Below are 20,495 nucleotides of genomic sequence, written 5' to 3' on the forward strand. Positions count from 1 at the left end.
TGTTCTGGCATTTATTCCTCATATTCCTTATTAGCGCATATCAAATCAGATAATGTGTGATATGCATGTGTAAACAGAATAATTCAAAGAACTTGTAATTGACTTTTTTTCTTGTCTTTGTGTGTGTAATCAACTTGTGAATTTTTATAGTGATATCTGAAAGTAAAATGTTGAACCCCTTTCACCTGTGTGTTAAAAACAGTGTTTTTTGGTAATATGTGGTCATAAATAGGTGATTTTCAAAACTTTCCACCAGTGGGATTTCTTGGGACTTTTTTTTCCCTCACTCAGGACAAACTGAGGATCCAAAACCAGTTGAGTTTGCTTCTCTTGCAGTTTGTCCTATAGGGTGTTTTCATGAAGTGAGTGGACTAGTGGGCTGTTATTGTGAAGGAGCGGCGCCTCGGTTCCGCTCTGCTCTCTGACGGCTTGACGCAGCCGCCGAGTCCAATGGAAGCCTTCGTCCTCACACACAGGAGACAATCCGGCGCAAGTTTAACACAGAAATAGGAGCAGATATCGGCGGATCGGCTTGTAAAGCGTGTTTTCTCGGAGCGGCGTGGCCGTGCGCTGTCCCCCGGGGTGTCTGGAAGCCGCTGACCCGCAGCCCTCCGCCTCTCTCCGGCCTTGTTTATACTGAGCGGGGCAGCTCGGAGCTCCGAGGCCCGCTCCGGTGTGACTCCTGCGGCCTCTGGACCGGGCTGTGTGCGCTTCGGCCCTTTAGCTCACCAAGTAAGTGCAGACGGCCGTCATGTTTAGCGTCTCCCTGCGGCTGGAAAACAGCGTGTGGTCGTTAATTAATCAGCAGCCACACAGCGGCGTCAGCTCGGAGTCATTGTTAGCTTGCTAGCCGTTAGCCTCGAGCTAGCATAGCATAGCCTAGCCGCTAGCCAGAGACTCTTCTGCTAACGGCTGTTAAGGTTGTTTTCACTCCGTCAATGTACATTTAAACCCAAGAACCACACATTCATCACATCATTCACCTCACTTTAACCTGATTACTTTGTGTTTTCGGTGTTTTTTGTAATGTCGACGTTATATTAGCTCTGTCAGTACCAACAGTGGTGAGCTAGCTGGCTAACGTTAGCCTTGTTTACGGCTGCTCAGGCTGATCAAACCTCCCAGCTCCACTGTCCTCCGCCACAAACAAACACAAGGAGACCGAAACAGGTAGGAAAAAACAAAATAAATAAAATAAAACAAAACGGATTGGATTGGTCTTTGAGTTTGGGCAGAAATATGAAAAGGCTGTTTTTGTGTGGACAGTAAATCCGTAGCTGTGTTAGTAGCTGATCATCTGATTAGTGAAGACACCACACACACACACACACACACACACACACACACACCACCTGCTGCTGCCAGGAGTTTGTCTGCTGTCAAGGAAATTATTCTCCTTTTTAAATAAATAAGAAAATATATCTCTGGTGAAAATGGTCAAAAACACTGAGGTCAGGCTGAATTACACACTCTGCTTTTCTACATGAACCCTCAGCTCCGAGTGTGTGGTGACATTTACCCCTTTTCAAGAATTTTGGGATTGAATGGCACTGAGAAATGTCTCCTTCTTTCCTCTGCTCACTCTTCATGCTCTGTGCTGTATTTTCAAAGTAAATTATGGGGGAGGTTTTGTAATTCGGCGTTCCCTCCCAGCACCTGTTGAAATTTAAGTTTGTTGTGCACGTTTTTCATGGATTTATTTCTTTGCTCCTGTTGACCTGACTCCTGTCTGTCCTCTGTTGTGTGTCCTGCCTCAGAGAATATGACCCAGATGCAACAATGACGTCCAGATTTGGTAAAACCTACAGCCGCAGGGGAGGGGAGGGCACGTCCAAGTTTGACGAGGTGCTGTCCAACAAGAGGGCCACCCTCAGCACCAAATGGGGTGAGACCACCTACAAGGCTAAGGTGGGCTCCAAGCGAATCGGTCCCGCCAAAAATGACTCTCTGTCGGAGAGCCACAAGAGGCCGCGGCTCTGTGACGACGGCTTCGAGGATCCGTTCGGTTTCGACAGCGATGAGGAGTCCAAGCCGGTGTCGTCCCGCGGCACGCCACAGGCTGCCAGCAAGGCGTCCCCGGCCAAGCCGGCCTCGGCAGAGCCTCCGCAGGCCGAGCGACCCGGCCGGTCGCTGGACGCCAGCAGCAGGTCCAGTTTGCTGAGCTGGACGCACGGCACGGCGTCAGGGCGAGTGGCGCCCGACAGCAGCCAGCTGAAGCTGGTGGAGGACACCGCCAGGTTCTTGAACAGCAGCACCAGCACAGGTAACACATCAGGGATGGGGATCTGCAGGGACCCCCGGTATGATTCAGACTTTTTGATAAGTGTTGTGTTTCTGTTTTGATTTCATGATATGGTGCGATTTAAAAAAATTTTTGTTAAACTCTGGACATTAGTAAACAGTTGAGTCATACTTGGAAGTATAATTATCATGACCTCATCTGTCAAATTGACTTTAATCCTCCGTTGTGGAGAAATGAGCGATGGCACAGCACCTCTGTCCTGTGGGAGATCTGCACTGCACTCTGTATATCAGCACTTGTTTTCATAGGACAGTTAGTTTAGAGCAAATATCCAAATATTAATTCATAAAACCCAGTGATTATCTGAATGATAAAAAGTACTCAGGACAGCGCTCATGTAAAACAAACCAAGCATTCAAGACAAGCAGCTGAATGGTGCTTTGCAGCAGCTGAAAAGCCAGTTATTAGGCTGTGCATTATGGATGTGTTTGCTGTGATTGCACATTGTGTTAAAAAAAAATATATATATATCAGAAACTGGTGGGGAAAAGACTACAGTCCATACATGTACGGTTCTCTGATGAAAACTGTTTACGTAAATGAGACAACCTGTATGAAGACACTAATCTGTGGTTTTTGTTTTATCATCTTTAACGCTGATATGTGGCGGCCCTGAAACATCCTCATCAGTCTGACAGCACCTTCAGCATTTAGAAGCCACGCAGCACTTCTACCCATTCTACCATTCTACCCTGGTGGCTGTAAACAGTGACTCTTTAAATGAGTCTGTAGATGCTGGAAATGCGTTTCCATTGAAGAGGACTGATGTTGACAGACTGACATGAAGGCAGCTAAACACACTGGCAGGCTAAGGCTTACGCTGGCTAGCTACTGACCTGAGGCCTGTATCACGAAGCGGGATTAAGGGTTTAGCGAGATAACTTCAGGCTCAACTACGGATTTTCTGTATCACAAAGCTGGTTCACCTCTGATCGGGATAGGAAACCTGTCCTAATCCTATCCTGAAAGTTAGCCTGCTCCGGGGCAGGCTAACTTTCAGGATAGGATTGAATCCTACATAAAGCTCCGCCCCCTGGCCAATCAGCTGTTTGCCAAATCGTGGCCTGTCCAATCATTGAGGATCCCAGAGAGCATTACGGCGTGAAAGGATTTTCCTTGACCGATCAAACCCGTTAGATTTTGCCGACGACTCTCTGTATGAGAGAGAGGATGTAATGTAATGTATGTAATGTGAAGCAGCACTTCAGCCTGGCTAACAGCTGCTGCTGCACAGAGCTGACACTGTGTAGGAGAGGAAAACACACGAGAGATCATTAAAGGAAATTTGATAATCAAAAGTATTTTTAGAGGCGTTTCACAACATTTTAGGGACATTTAAAATGGCACAATTAATTAGCTCTAAATATTTTTGGGGGGCAAATTATTCCTGTGCTGAGGGCTTAGGTACACATGGGGGGGATTTCAATTATACCGGTCATACACGCAGCACATCTGTGCAGTGCAGTGCATGGGTTTCAGCGTCAGATGTGGACTTGTGCCACTGATGTGTAATTTGCGCATTTATGCAGTCGGCAATTCGTTGCCAAGCATTCTGCCTTCTCTTCGCGGCAGCCACGGTGTTCGATTTACTATGTAAATTTTGTTTTTCCACCTCATACTTTTCCATTATAACACGCTGCACCTCCGCCGTGACATACGCTGTGCGTTTTTCCTTGTGGCTCATGTTTGTGATTGGTCTGCTGCCTCAGACTCCGCCCCTTATACGTGCGCGTTCACGGCTCCTGATGAGGTAAACCTGGATCGAGTGAGCGAGTTGATAACCATGATCTCCATTAGTGTATCCTGATAGGTCTGGCTAATCCAGCGAAAACTAAGCTTGCTTCGTGATACAGGCCTCAGGTCTGTTTCAGAGCGTCAGTCTCTGTGGCTAGCGTTAGCCTGTCAGGCTAGTTAACATTAGCCTGTCAGGTTAGGTGAAGCTAGCCCCAGAAACACCCTGGAACAGAGTTTAGCTACTGACCATAATTAAGGTTGAGAGTTGCAGTTGTAGTTGATGGCGTATGCTTCACTTTTCAGGATCCCATTGATTTTATATCGCTTTATTCTTTATTTTGTTGTTTTTTTTGTTGTTGTTGTTTTTTTTTTTTTTTTTTGTATTTTTGGATGCACACATTCCCATGTGTGAACTGATTTTTCTTGCACTCTTCTGATCACTTCCTGAATTGCTGCAGTGTAGAAGTGAGGAAACTGAACCAGTGATGGTGAACCACAGATCCCACCACAGCTCCGTGTTCCTTCATTCAGTCAGTATCACTAACCAGGGCAGGAAACGTTTGGGGCACACATGCCACCAAACACCTTGACTCTCAGATTTTTGTTATTAAGCCTCCAAACAACTGTCTGACTCCCCTCCTCACACGTTCACTGGTTTAACAGCCAGTGAGAGGTTTAGAAAGAAAACGAGGACTTCCAAATAATGTTTAATGTGGAGTGAACCACCCGACACTTCCACTGTTTCAGCAGCCAGCTCCATGTTTACAGTGAAGCAGCCAAACCCACCTGATCTGAGCTGATGTCGGCGGTGCCACGTGGCGTCTTTGCTTCATGCTGCAAGCGGGACGCTGACCTCACACAGGAGACACTTGGGTCCTGCTGTGATTTCCAACAACTTGACTTCATTTGTGACTTGAAGGAGGAGCTCAGCTTCCTCCTCCTCTGTCCGTATAAACCCCTCAGCCTCAGGATGATCCGTCCCGTTCCCCTCCCTCTGGACATCCTGAGAAGGTTTTGAAGCTCAGTGGCTCTTGCGTTTGTAGCTAAAATCTGGGATGCAGCCACTGCTTCTCTAAAAATATTATAGTTGTATAGTTATCAATTTTTATTTTTATGTTGTTTTTATTTTTTGTTTCCAGTTTAGATTAGTGTCAGTTGAGTCTCCAGAGTGGGTTCTCTGGTCCCAGTTGAGTTGTTCTGGCTGTCAGTGTCAGTGGGAGTCAGTTTTTATTCTAATCTGGCCGCTGTTTGTCAGATTAGCTCTTCACTTCGTGAAGGCAGAGACTCCCAGACATGTCCATGTCCCAGTCTCAATAAACATCAGCACCAACACACACTGACCAGCAGCAGCACTGAACACACATTCTGAGTTTACTTTAGTTTTGTAGGAACACAATATCATTTCAGTTAGTTTTAATTTTTTCCCTGAAGTCTAATTTTTCACACCTAGTTTTAGTTTGAGCTTAGTTTTAGTAACCTCTAATAACCTCGTTCTGCATACATTCACATCCACAAGACAGATGTGTGTTTGCGTTCTTGTGTGGACAGAGAGGGTTTTCCAAAACACTCCTGTGTGGAGAGTTTAAAAAACAAAAAAACATAGCTACCTTTTCAAGAAAATTTTCAGTCTGTGGTAACTTCATTTTGTCAAAAACTTAATTGAAGCCACGAGGTTTAAAATATTTATTAGCTCTCCCAAGGGGACGACCCCTCTGGCAGGGGGTCACGTGAGCGGCCCTGTCCGTCTCTCAACAGGAGGATTCTGGACAGATTCTCCCAAAAGGTGGTGTGATGGTTGGCTGTGAGACAGAATAGGAGTGGTCAACTTTTCAAGTGAATCACCATCAAACGGCCTTTTGTATGATTTTGAATGTTATAACTTTGTCGTCCCTGTATTAGACGGCACATGGACTGCATCTGTGTCGCGACCAATCACATCACTTTACAGTATTTTGCCTCTCATTCACCCATTCTCACACACACACACGGTGATGGAAGAGGCTGCCATGCAAGGCGCCAAGCTGCCCATTAGGATCGGTTAGGGGTTCAGTGTCTTGCGCAAGGACACTTGGACAGGCTCTGCCTCCTGAGCCATCAGCATTGTGTCTGATCTCCTTATCGTTGTTAATTTTTTTCTCTGTATTGATCTGTTCTCATTATCTTGAGTGGTGTGGCTAATTTTCTATCGAACAGGCGTGTCATGCTGAAACTCAGAAGCCACAGCGTTCCCTGCATTTGAACGGCAGCTCAGTCATATGATGAATGAGTTCACTGTCCCATCCATGTGTGGAAAAGCAGAACTATAAGCATTTTAATCACCATTACATTTGTCAATAACACAAACATAGCACACTTGACAAAAAAATCAGATGAACTTGGATGGTTTTCACCCCCAAACCCAGCTCAGAGTGTTGTGGTTGGGAGCTTTTGTAGATGTTAAGGGGTTGACAGAGAAATCGGTACGGCAGGATTAGACTGAACCTCGGAGGACGCTTCCTGGAGCCTGCAGGTCGGGCTGATTCAGAGTGTGTCGGTCCTTATGGAAACCTTAATTTGACGATACATCGGCCCAGCGCTCAGAGGAAATCATCATAAATCCCCGACAACTGCCGGCCTAACACCAAACTGCTTCCTGCTCGCTCCTGTGATCCTCCCTGGACAACGCAGTCAGCTAAATGTCTTAAAATACAATAAACTGTGAAAGATGGATCAGGCGTCCCGGGCACAGCCTGGTCTAACAGGGCTCATTATGTTGAAAAAAACAAAACACTTGTTTGGACCTAAAACCCGATACAGAGCAGCACTGCACCCTGGGAAATGAAAGATGAACCACTTCCACTTTACCGCCTGAATAATGTTTGTCTTTATCTCTGATCTGAGAGTTTGCCTGCAATATTGCCTCTCAGTTGTTGTTTTTTCAATGATGGTTATAACATCCTTTTTACAATGACTAGTGATGATGATGACTTATTTTTAATGACTAGGGATGGTGATAACGTCCTTTTTTCAGTGACTAGGGATGGTGATGACTTTTAAATATCTAGGGATTGTTATGATTTTTTTCGATGACTAGGGATGGTGATGACTTTTTTTCAATGACTAGGGATGGTGATGACTTTTAAATATCTAGAGATGGTGATGATTTTTTTAATGACTAGGGATGGTGATGACTTTTTTTAAATAGGCCTATCTAGGGATGGTGATGACTTTTAAATATCTAGAGATGGTGATTTTTTTTAATGACTAGGGATGGCTATGATATTTTTCCAATGACTGGGGATGGTGATGACTTTTTTTAATATCTAGGGATGATGATGACTTTTTTCAATAGCTAGGGATGGTGATGACTTTTTCCAATGAGTAGGGATGGTGACGACTTTTTTCAATGATTAGAAATGGTGATTACTATCTTTTTAATGACTAGGGATGATGATAACTTTTTTCAATGACTAGAAATGGCGATAACTATCGTTTTAATGACTAGGGATGGTGACGACTTTTTAATGACTTGGGATGGTGATAACTTTTTAATGACTAGGGATGGTGGTGACTTTTTAATGACCAGGGATGGTGACGACTTTTTAATGCCTAGGGATGGTGATGACTTTTTTCAATGACTAGAAATTGTGATTACTATCTTTTTAATGACTAGGGATGGTGACGACTTTTTAATGACCAGGGATGATGATGACTTTTTAATGACCAGGGATGATGACGACTTTTTTTTCAATGACTAGGGATGGTGATGACTTATTAATGACCAGGGGTGGTGATGACTTTTTAAATGACTAGGGATGGTGATGACTTTTTAATGACCAGGGGTGGTGATGACTTTTTAATGACCAGGGATGGTGACGACTTTTTTCAATGACTAGGGATGGTGATGACTTTTTAATGACCAGGGGTGGTGATGACTTTTTAATGACCAGGGATGGTGATGACTTTTTCAATGACTAGCGATGGTGATTACTGTCTTTTTAATGACTACGGATGGTGATGATGCTCTTAAACAGGTTAACTAGTTTCTTTGTCCCTCTGTCTCCATTGGATGAAGGGAAATAGCCAAGTTCATTCTTCAGATGTTTTGGCTCATGTGTCGAACTCTGAAGAAAGTGAAATAGCCACACCGGCCTAGTTTTTCTCTGCACTTCTGCTCCTTCAAAACCACAGCACACAGATGCACTTTGATGTTACGCTGTGAAGCGACTTCCTCTCCCCGCTCAGAGGAACCGGCCCGGCATCATTGGCCATTGTTATCTGTGAAGACAGAAATGGCCAGAGGGCAGCGCTCCTAACCAGAGCATGTGCTCTTGTCGTGGCAAGTGGCTCCCAACTCTTTCATAAGTTTCACATTGATTTTTTTTTTCTTTTTTGTTCTTGAAGGAAAACACCCAAATGAACTCTTTGACTTGAACTGATAGCAGCTGCAGCTGTGTGTGTGTGTGTGTCTGTGTGTATGTTTTGCCTGTTTAGTGTGTCATGGTGGTTTTGAAACAGTGCAAAGGCACAGCACACCATCCACCAAACAAGCAGACCGGAAGTTACCACACACCAAATGCAGATGAATCATTGTATGACTACGTCTTGTGTATATGTATATATACACGTATTATTGAATGAATTAAAAACAAGAATAGATAGAAACTCTGAATGGTAAAAAGGTAAATTTGACAAATACAAGCAAGTAAATAAATACATACATAAATACATACATACATACATACATACATAAAAAGAAACGAACATTTGGGGGTTTGTTGCTTTTCTATGAATCTGTTTGGGTGTGAGTGGCTGTGAAAGTTAAATCCAAAAGCCGCTGTGGACACATTTGCTTCCTGCCTTGGAGGTAAAACTTGAGCCAGCACTTTTGCAAGCTAATTAAATGGCTTCACTACAGGCCTGACAGCACCCATGACAATGTCACACTGCAACCTGAAGACCTTGGGTTGTAATTGTGGTGTTGTTCCTACCGTCGTCCAGGCCAGTTCCTCTGATCATGAGTAGGTTTCAGTGCAGTGAGTCCCCAGAACCCACAAGTGGTCACTTGAATGGGTCCTCAATAAAATGTGTGTTTTCGGACAAACTGTATAGTCTACTGGAAATCTCTAGGCTATACGGCCTTTATGAAACCCAGTTCTAGTTAACTTGGAAACTTGGAGTCTAAATCTGTTTATGGTATCCCGAAGTGCAGCCATTATCATGGTGCAGTCATGCATCCTTTCCTCATTAGCATAATTTGCAGAAATTGTGTAAAAGTTAGGTCAAGTTCAGTTTTTCCCCACATTTTACATGTCAAATCATTTATGAAATTATGCAGGGGAACTAAAGACTTCACAACATAGGATCAAAATGTGAATTTTTGGTTGAAATGGTCGCCTTGTAATGTTCTGCTTCTGTGGCGAACAAAGCCCTCAGCATTCAGAAACTACACAGCTGATAATTGGCTGTGGAAAGCAAAATGTTTCCCCTGGGACTGTTTTCCCTGGTGGAGGAGGGGGGAGAGTTTTTTTTTCACTCTGCCCCACATTTCAAAAAGTCCTGAAAACACAACAGTGCTGCTGCTTTTAGGCAAACTCATGTGGAGGACTTTATTCCGCTGGAGTGAAGAAAGTCTGTAGGCTCTGAAAGTTCATGTTCATATTGTAGTGGAGGAGAAATGATGTGGCAGCTCTAAAATCCCACTGCTCACTTTTGGACAAGATCAGCAAAAAAATGAATTTTGTACGTTTTGTAGATATTATGGTAAACTTGCAGAATCACTGAGGTGGTCCTTTTTAAAAGTAATGAATCTGTTCTCTCTGTCTTCCTGTCAGGGATGTCCCAGCAGAGCTCTTCCTCCTCCTCGTTGTCGTCAGAGAAGCAGCACAGCTACTCATGGTACCGAAATGCCTCGGAGAGCGACAAGAAGCCGCTGGCCCAGACCACCACGCTGAAGACAGAGTCCAAGACAGACTCCACCTACGACCCCTGGGATGCCATCATGGGCCTGCGCTCGCCCTCGCCCAGCCAGGAACCTCGCAACCCCCCTGCCTCGCTCTGGGCCTCGACGGGCAGCTACGACCCGGGCCGGAGTTTTGGCATGGGGCAGACCCGTGAGGAGAAGCCTCCCTCGCCTCCGCGGCTTCAGAGTCCCAGCGAGAGCGAGGACTTAGGCGGTGACTCCGACTTCCCGGTGGAGACGGCGGAGTCAGAGGAGCGCTCCTCGTCGCTCCTCAGGAACTCCAACTGTCGGACCTACAGGAGGCCCAGCAAACTGGGCTCCGACAGATCCTCGGACTCCAGCAGCTACACCAGCGCTGTTTTTGGCGCCGGTTTCCCCAAATCCTCCTCCGATGCCAGTAACAAGACGACTGGTGGGGGAGCGGGGCGGGGCAGGACGAGGGACTACACGGTGTTGCACCCGTCCTGCACCTCCATGTGTAACGTCACCATCCAGGACCGAGGTGTGGAGGAGTTCAGCAGCAGTGCAGCGCCCTCTAGTGGCGGTGCTGGTGCTGGTGCTGGATCTGGAGGTACAACAGAGCTGGGAGAGGCGGGATGGCAGAGGAAGAAGAGCGAGCAAGTCGCAGCCAAACCCAGGTATGACAGGGCGGATCAGGGTGGGGCCACATAGAAAAGCATTTATTTTTTACAGTTTTTTAACCAAGTAGAAGTTTACAGAGCTCCCGAAGAATAACAGCAAGATTTTTTTTGTTTTTTGCATGACCTCACAGTGTTTTGTGCTCTCTTGCAATACATTTTTTTGTTCACTTACAATAATTTTTGCGTTACCTTGCAATATTTTTCTGCTTCCGTTCCCTCTGAGCAGCTGCTGCCAGCTCACAGGTCTCTTGATCTGAGAATGCGTCTAAGTTTCCTTCACTAATCACACACCCATGCCTGTTGAGCAGTAGTCCCACATCAGCAGAATCAGTGCCCAGTTTGAAGTCAAATTCAATCAGCTGATCCATACTGGACCGCTGTGCCGCTGCGCTGGGATCAGCTGAGAGGAAACAGACATACCGCTCAGAGGGAACAGAGAGATTATTGCAAGAGAAACCTGATTCCAGGATTTTTTTTGCTGGGTCCCCGTTAGAAACTGGAGTGTCATTGACTTACTTTGCCAGGAATAAAAATAATAAGAAATAAGAGTGGCAAGCACAGCCCTGGCAGTTCTAGTTTTGTGAAGCTGCTGATAGCTTAAATTTTGAGTTAATATTAAATATCTGTAACTATGAAAATTACCAGACAATAAAGGAATAAATAAAATTAAATAAAACAGCGTAAAACTGTTCAAACATTTCATTATAGAGAGCAACTGTATTAATAAACAGAATAAAGGAAAAACGTGAAAGAGATACCAATGTTATAAATCAAACAATGTTATAAATCTTTTATTATCTATTCATTTATTTATTTATAAAGCAATATATTTTCTTTAATGGTGGAGAGGGACGAGATGTCTATCTGATATTCAGGAAAAATGCAGATTTCAGCCTGTTTATATCGCTAAATCAATAAATCTGGCTAACCCCTATGTAGCCTGCTTGCTGTGGTGGATATACAAAATGTTTGAGTTAATAACTGCTTTTCTCTGCTTTGTTTTTACCAGATATTGTTGATAAAGCGACTTTGATGGGAATTGGACCACAGTTATTTTCTTAGAATGGATAAAGTGGTGACAGTTATTTAAAATGGGTCAAAATTTACTGAATCTCACTGAAATTAAAGTCTCAGTGTCGACGGGTCTTTCTTTCTTTCTTTTTTTTTTTTTTTTTTTTAAATAATACAAAAAAGCTTTAAAATTGTTTTCCCCTCTTTGCAGACAGAATTTGACTGGAAAGCTGAGACTCTTGTGGATTCAATGAGCCACATTTGATTCCTGTGTGATGATGTTGGCCCCCATAGCAGCCATTTCACTGCAGGCAGAGACTTTTGTCCAACTGGACGTGGCTCTAGAAAATGACCTCTAGTGACCTCTAGGAGAATCACAGCCTCATCAGACTTTACACACACAAACTAGAAGCATCCACCATTTTGGATCTTTTGATACGTTTCCTGCCAGTTTCAACACCTACATGTGAAATACTAAAACAAAGGCTCCGTGTGGGTTGCCAAAATTTTTGTCTGGATCTACAGCAAAGTTTTAACTGTGTCTCTGTTTGCAATACGTTTTATTTTGGTTGTGTTTTGGTGTTTGTAGTTAATCTTTGGGGCCAAAAGCAGAGTTTTCCTTAATAACTTACAAAAAACATTTACTCTGTTGTCAGTATTATCAACATTTGCTGGTTGTTGCTTCACAAATGCTTAGATTCACCTGTTTTTCTCTGTTTCTTATCACTGTCTCCGACCCTGAAGGTGGATGGAGGTCAGGAGGTTAGGTTTTCACCTCCTGTTAGTTTGTTTGTTGAATTTGGAGGAAACTATGTGGACTGGTAATGAGTGAAGGATGACCTGATTACATTTTGGACACACACACCAGCTTGCCCCGCCCTACCTTTCCCTGTGTCTGCTCTGTTGACTTACCTCATCAGCAGTGTGTTTTATAAACTCGCCCAAAAGCAAAAAGCACATCTCTGAACGAGGAAAATAATAGTTAGTTGTGTGTCTAGAAAACACTAAACTATTTCCTCAGAAGTTTCCTAACTCCTCCACTCGTGTTTCGCCCGCAGGTTCCGGCCGCCTCAGAGCAAGTCGAAGAAGGACAGCATGCTGGAGCTGTTTGGTTTCGAAGACGCCGAAGTGCAGCAGGACGAGAACAGCAGCGACGGCACCTCCGGCCACTCCAGCTACAAGATCAAATACTTCGGCTTCGACGACATGAGCGACAGCGACGGCGACGAGCACGACAGCTCCACAGACAGAAGAAAGGCCAAAAGGGCCGCCGCCGCCGCCAAGGTGGCCCCGGTGGCGCTGGCGGACACTGTGGACATGCCGGTGGACAGCCCGCCGGACAGCCCGCCGGATCCCTTCGAGAGGCTGGAGAGTCGGGAGAGAGCGAAGGAGAACAGGAAGAACTCAGAGAGCAGTAGGATACGAGCAGGTCCGACTTTCTCTTTAATAATTTACATAAACCACAGCGAGTCAGTGTCATTTTTTCTTAGCTCAGCGGGGCTGGAAGCAGGTCATGTTTTTACTTCATTACGTCTGCTTGTTCGCGAGCAGGATATCTCAGAAAGTCAAGAATGGATTTGCACAAAATGTTTTTTAAAGTTTAGTCCTAAGTGGAAAGAGAGCCGCTCAGCTCCTCTGCTGATCGGTCCAGCAGTCAGCATCAAGAGTGGTGGGCATCAGTGATCACAAAACTGCTAAACAACAAACTGTAGTTTAAATATGATCAAGACGCTTCAGCGCGCACACACACACACACACACACACACACACAGAGTACTGAGAGGCGGCTGTTGGTCTAAGAGGGTAAAGAGCAGAAGATGTGGTGCTCACTGGTTTAATGTCAGACCGGCAGAGGCTATTTGTCTTGTACTGTTCACACACACACACACACACACACACACACAAAAGTTAACTCCCACACTAGCATTATTACACTGTGTAGAGAGTACACACACTCTCAGACGGTAAGACTCTCTTTGTGTGTGTGTGTGTGTGTGTGTGTGTGTGTGTGTGTGTGTGTGTGTGTGTGTGTGTGTGTGTGTGTGTGTGTGTGTGTGTGTGTGTGTGTGTGTGTGTGTGTGTGCATGACTGAGACAAAACATTGAACCTGTCTGCACACACACACACACAGCGTCATGCTCTGAGGCTGTTAGTCAGTGCTGAAACAGCTCGGAGCGAGTCCCGTGTCTCGGTTATTCCCCTCGTGCAGCGCTTACCTGAGTCCTCAAACACAGAGCCGGTTTCTGTACTCCATCGGGGTAAAAGGCAGGCAGAGCGGAGAAACCTGATTATTACATGTCAGCTGGGCCTGGGCAATTTATCAGTTTTTATTTTCAGTTTATGATTTGGGGTTTTAATATTAATAATATATGGGGTTTTAATTTATTGAGACGAAACGATTCCTGTGCCGCATTCTGTTCGGCAGTGACGGCGTCCACGTGAGTGTCCCGGGTACGAGGCTGATCCCGGTTTTTATCAGGATTCAGAAAGTGCTGTTTACATGGACCACACAGAAATCTGGTTATTCGTTTTCCCGTCTACCCAGTAAATACTTACATACTCTAAATAAATAACAAAATGACAAAAACACCATGTGTATTACAGATTTATGACTAGAATGTCTTGGGACACAGAGCTGAGCTGCATCTCAAATTAATCCTCAGGTTCCCGGCTTTCAGGTCATGTTCAACACCTCTGTGTGGCTTCTGCGGTTGACCTTTGACCTCCCTCTGAAGAGGTTCAGATGTTGGGAATCCAAAATTTTGGGGCTGCTGTCTTGCACAGTTTATTTTGGGAATGTTGCTGGTCTGACTCCCATATTACCTTTTATTTATTTCTCTAACCCTCTGTGTGTGTGTGTAAACTGTGCGTCTTCCCGGCCGTGGCTTTACACAGTTTGTTTTCATCGCGTTGCATTAATGTCCAGTCCCTGTGTGTCCTTCGCCCCTGTGTGTGTCCCTCTCTGGGCAGTGTTACCGTGACTAGAGGAGGTGGCTGATTTTTGACTCCAGTGACTCTCTGTGGCCTCCTCGTTAAAAGTCCTGGCTCGCTCTGCCGTCCTGACATGGTTTGCTTGTCCCGTCCAGATTGCCGTGTGCGGTCTCACCTTATCGCCCAGCTGTGTGCCCGGCCTCTGGATTAGCGCACCATGTGACCCTTGCTGAGGCTTTGTAAAGATCTGGCGGCCTTTGAAGAGTTTTCTGGCCAGGTTTGCTGCTCTGCGCGGTCTGTCGTGGGATTATCACAGTGCCCTCACTGGATTATTTTACCATCCAGATGACACGAGCAAAATCAAATTATGGGCCTCCCTTGCTAAAGCAAATGCCATCCAGAGTGGAATTGGGGCGAAAGACGGGGGTAAAACAACAACAACAAAAAAAAAAAATCTGTTTTCTTGAGACAGTGGAGGCACAGGTTGGACACACACGGCTGCAATTTTTCCGATAGTTTTTGCACATCATAAAGTGTCAGGTTTTTGTGCATATAGTGAGCTACAGTGAGCAAACATTACCTGCAGCCAGAAATCACTATAAATCACTTTTTTTCTTGATAGTTTTTTTTATGTTGATGTACTGTTTTCTTTTCTTTTATCTAACTGACTGTTTTATTTCGATATACTTTGTTTTTTTTTGTTTTTTGTTTTTTTTTTGTATTTACAGAGCTCAGTGTTCATGTTGCTCCTTTTTACCTGAAAATGAATAAAACAGTAAACTTTTTTGAAGACGTATTTATATTCATGGAAAGTAAGATGCATCAGCAGTCGAAATATATTGATAATTGTTAATAATTTTGATGCCTGTTTTTGTAAATCTAATCGATTTGATCCGTGTAGAGTTGAATCAAGGTCAGCAGATTGTTGAAGATGCAGCTCTGTGTGGAGAACCCTAACCTGGAGGACTGAGAGCCTCCACAGACATAATCGTTTTGAATTTACAGGAGCCTAGAAATTCCCATCATCCCCATCCAGGTGACTGACAGGTGGTGGAGGTGGTGATGGTGTCGTGTTGCTGACTGTGCATTGTGTCTGCAGATGTGCTGGACTTCTCGGAGGACAGTCTCAGGGTGGTGGCCGAGGCTCCCAGGAGGCCACCTCAGGTCAAAGCAGCCGAGAAGAACCCGGACAGCCACCGCCGCATCTTCAGCGGGCCCAAAAAGGTCAGCGAGAACCCCGCCAGGTGTCTGGCTTCACTTTCACTCCAGCCGCTGCTTCTCCACCTGTCCCGCAGGTTCCTGCTCCACTCTGACACGCCTGATCCCAGTTAAGGTGTCATTAAAAATGAAGATCTTAGCTGGACCAGGTGTGAAAGGCAGAAACCTGCAGGATGGGTTAGTCACATCTCAGGCTAATGCCAAATCAGTGACTGTAAGAAAATTAGTCTGTTATGATTTAGATTATTGTTTTTTGTCATTTATTAAGTACAAATGCTAAACGTTTGGTGATTCCAGATTCACCGACATCACTAAGACACCAAGATTTTTCTTTGTATTTTTTTGGCGGCTGGTCAGACTAAGGAAGCAACTTATGATTATGCGTTTGTAATTTTTCTAAATAAAAATTAGGAAATAAAAGAAAGAACAAATCAGTAGATTGACAATGAAATCAATCATTAGTTGCAGCTGTACATGGATATAAACCAGTGGGCATGTGGGTGCATGTGAAGTGTAAATAACCAGCACAGTGCTTTTACTTTGAAATATCATGAAAAAACATTAAAATATATATATTAAAAAATAGATCCAAAAGTAAGAGTAAAAAACAGGAGAATAATAAAATATTTGAAACTGCATATGTTAAAAATACAAAAAACATGACATTATTAAACATGTGTAAATGCTACTGAAAGCAGCAGATATTTTGAAACTTTTAATTTGTAAGGTGCTGAGTGTTCAGAACTGACGGGCAGTTTCTGTGTGTCGTGTGGTGATTTTTAAAATATTTTTTAAAGTGAATTTCATGTGGCCTTCAGAGACGCTGGTGTGGATTCCTGCACTTTTCCATGTTGTAAAGTCAAACTCCGAGGCGACACCACCTCAACACTTATTTCATTTTTTTTCTAGTCATTTTACTAATTTAATGGCCTTTTTTTCTTAGAATATTAACCTCTGGCTCTGTAATTTGTTGTCTTCCCTACAATGGCCCTAATATGCCATCACAGAATCAAATACATTTTTTTTTATGTTGTTTTGTGTCCCACTCTCAGCAGAAAGGTCTTGAAGGTCATGGGCAAACACGGCCCAATAGATCTGGTGTCCCTCTTACTTTGTCTTATTGAGTTTACCGGTATGGATGGGAAATTCTCTGGGGAAAAATAAAAAACGTCCTGGTGTTTGTGTTTGTGTGTGTGGATGGAGGACGGGGACGGAGTTCCTGTCCAGCCGGTCCTCCTCCGTCCATCAGCGGGCTAATGGCCTCTGGTTCCCTGGCTCTCCGTCTGGGCCCGCTGAGTCGATCGATTTGTTAAAAACCCGGCTGCCTGCACTTTTCATAGCCGCGACGGATCAATGTTATAAATCCAGACCACCAGAAATGCAGTCTCAGGTACTTCATGCTTGTATGGATCGTTGGCGGTTTTAATAAGGCCAGCCGCGCTATTTTTAGCCGCTGTGCAAAACGTCGCGTCTTCAGTCAGACGCTCGCACTAGAGGAAGAAGTTTGACCGTGTGTGGAGTTTGCTGAGTGTGTGTGAGCGAGCCTCCTGTGTTCATCTGAGTCAGCTCTGCTAGGCTCTCCTTTCATCATGTTGCTGTTCCTGCTCAGTTTACTGCGCTTTGTAACTCCATTCAGAAAAGTGCTCTGTGATTGCAGTGTTAATTCACGCAGACCAGAGCTAATAAATGCAAAAGTAATATTGAAATGTGAAGGTGCATAAGAGTGAGTCACTCCCTTTGGTGTGGGACAGGCTTTTTAAGGTCCACATGATTCAGTTTTCATGATTTAGTTTTCAAATCTTCCCAGGATCAGAATAATGTTCCTCATCAGGTACAGCAGATAAATGTAGTTCATTTAACAGTTCACAGCGCTGAGTTCTGATTGGCTGGCAGCAGCGGCGGCTCCTCCGCACAGTGGAGGCTCTCCGGTTCAGATGCTGCGTCCTGATTGGATGGATTTCAGCCATTCTTGAGTGAGGGAGCCAATCAGGACCGAGTCCAGTTGTGATGCGTTTCCTTGAGTTAGTCTAGGAACGCACTAACAATTTTTTTTTACGGTATAGGACCTTAAGCAATACCCTTCTTTAAAGTCAGAATGTGTTTGAGTTTCCTTTTGTAAAAAAACAAACAAACAAACCAAAAGGAAAAAGCTGCTTCTCTCCTTGTGACTTGTGAGCCACGAGCCACTGTGATGTAAAATTTTGCGTGGTTATTCCTCTCCGTCACCATCCTAGGAAAGCAAAACCAGCTGAATTCCTGCAGTAACACCCCAGTTGTTTGCGTTTTTTCTTTTGTGTGTGTGTGTGTGTGTGTGTGTGTGTGTGTGTGTGTGTGTGTGTGTGTGTGTGTGTGTGTGTGTGTGTGTGTGTGTGTGTGTGTGTGTGTGTGTGTGTGTGTGTGTGAGTTATTGATACAGGAGTGACTTTGTCCTGAACTTTCCTCTCGGCTTCTGGAGAAAACTTTCATAAACTTTAAAGTTAATTTTGTCGGCGTCCAGCCGCAGCAGCAGGCCAGTAGGACACTATTACCAGACACATCGCCCCTAGGAGCAAAATAATTTACTTGATGTACTTTCTCTCTCTCTCTCTCTCTCTATCTCTCTCATTCGCTCACTCGCTCTCTGGTTTCATGCCTCAGCTCTCACAGAAACTTGAATAATGTTCTCTCTTTCATTCCTCTCTGTCGCTTCCTCTTGATTACTTTGTCTCTTTACATCTTCATTTTTTTTTATTTTTTTTTTACCTCTGAATAATGTCTGCCTCGGCGCATCCACCCCTCTCTTCTACTCAAATACACACTCTCTCTCTCTCCCTCTCTGTAATGCACACTCGTGCTCTCTCTCTCCATCTCCAGTTCTGATAAATGAGAGCCGGAGTCGAGTTGAGCTCATTATAAAACAATAGCTGTTGGAAGTGACCGGCCCAAACCGCATTCGTCGAAACTGCGGCTCAATTACAGTAAACTGTGCGTCGGCGGAGCTGAAGTGCTGTTAGGCGATTCCTGCGAGGACGGAGCGAGATATGAGACGTTATCATCGTGACAGCGCAGAGACAGGCTCATCCATATTTAGGAGGCGGCGTCGGGTTTATTTGGGGAAAGTTTTTATGGGGCGGGCGGTTATTAGACGCATAACAACGTCCCTCTCCGCCGTGTGAGGCTCACCTCCCTCCACTGCCGGGGATTTTGTTTTTCATTTTCTGCTACCTCACAAGAATATCTGCAAGATGAATATGGATCGTTTTGGCTTGTTTTATTTATTTATTTATTTTTTTTTTTGTCAGATTCTGGTGGAACTTAGTGGAGTTGTTGTGTCTCACAGCTGCAGGAGTTAACGTCCTGGGGGTGGCGCTACAGTCTTATATATCAGTTTGTGCTGATGTGTTAGTAACTCAGCGGCTCGGACAGTTAGTGTTAACGATATGTGGTTATCACATCGTTATCTCCATGCGAGCATGCGAGATGCTAATATCTGATATTAAATGATGTCATGCTTTGGGTTAGAGTTAGCCCGAGCCGTTGCTTGGTTTGTTCTGATCGGTAAAATATTTTATGAAGTAACAGCATTTTCTCCATCCAGTTGGTTTTATCATGCTGTTGTGTTTTTTTTTTTTTTTTTTTTTTTTTTTTTAAAGAAAGCTTAATATTCACTGTTGCTGCACTTAAAATTTCAAATAAGTGGGAACCCACAGTTGCATTGTATAACATATCGCTATTGAGGTATGAAATTTTGTCCATATTGTGCAGCCGCTGAGTGTCCATTTATTTTTTTCCTTTATTTTTAAAAGTAAATTTCAGTCATCAGCTCCTCTCCTCACTCAGGAGAGGGTTCTGTCTGTTGGCACAACTCCGGATCAGCCTTTTTTTTTTTTTTCTCCAAACAGTTGATTCTTCACGGATCGATTAGAGGGAAACTGTCCACAAAAATACTCTGTTGATTATCGATTATTTTCCCATTATTTGATTAATATAGCAATTGACACATGCTGTATTATCTGTAACAAAAAACATTCATTTCTTAACATTTCAATATTTATTTGACTTTTTTTTTTTTTTATTCAACCCTTGCTCTTAAAATCTCCAAATTCCAAAATAAAATTCAAGTGAGAAGAATCAAGTAGTGCAAAATAATGCATTCTGATATCAGATGTAGCATTCAATAAAGACATAAAAAGTCACCCAGAATACAAAAATATAAATATTTAAATTCTCAGAGCAATTGAAAGAAGAAAACGTGTTTTTTTTCCCTTTAAGAACCGACAGTACAGCAGCCTGTGGAAACTTTAGACACCGAAGTTAAGAACACATCTCATATTCTCAGAAAAAAAACTGAGATTAAAGTCTTAAATTTACATCAAAAAATGTGAATATTCTTTGAGATTTAAGTCGTAAATTTCTGAGAAAAAAACGTATTATAGTTGCAAATTTGTGAGAGAAAACTCTGAGGAGCCCACCACCCCGCTCCATATTTTTTTCTTTCCCCTACAAAGGCACCAATATGCCGTCATAAATAATAAATGAGTAGAAGAAAATAAATGCTACAGAAGAAAAAAACAAAATGCATGTAGCTCTTCTGAACGGATCATTTTTTTTTTTTGCCTCAGTGCACATGGCAGTGTGAGAGCAGTTTGCCGTTGCAGGACGTCCCAAACCGGTCTCACTCCTCTCCCATGCAGCTTAGTGGTGGGTGGGCGGGGCTTGTGTCGGGGGGCGGGGTCAG

General features: G+C 44.0%; 1 protein-coding gene across 2 annotated transcripts in view; it reads left to right on the forward strand.

Moving 5' to 3' along the window:
* Nucleotides 1-418: 418 nt before the first annotated feature.
* The window catches only part of LOC115377712 (wings apart-like protein homolog), a 44,295-nt gene continuing 24,218 nt past the window's right edge, over nt 419-20,495 (forward strand). For both annotated transcript variants that reach the window (XM_030077654.1, XM_030077655.1), the window contains exons 1-5: nt 419-732; nt 1,758-2,263; nt 9,850-10,615; nt 12,688-13,058; nt 15,660-15,784. In XM_030077654.1, coding sequence (XP_029933514.1) covers nt 1,780-2,263; nt 9,850-10,615; nt 12,688-13,058; nt 15,660-15,784 — 1,746 coding nt within the window. In that variant the 5' untranslated portion in view covers nt 419-732; nt 1,758-1,779. The remainder of the gene's footprint in view (nt 733-1,757; nt 2,264-9,849; nt 10,616-12,687; nt 13,059-15,659; nt 15,785-20,495) is intronic.

Source organism: Myripristis murdjan, chromosome 19 (assembly GCF_902150065.1).
Source record: "Myripristis murdjan chromosome 19, fMyrMur1.1, whole genome shotgun sequence".
NCBI classification, from domain to species: domain Eukaryota; kingdom Metazoa; phylum Chordata; class Actinopteri; order Holocentriformes; family Holocentridae; genus Myripristis; species Myripristis murdjan.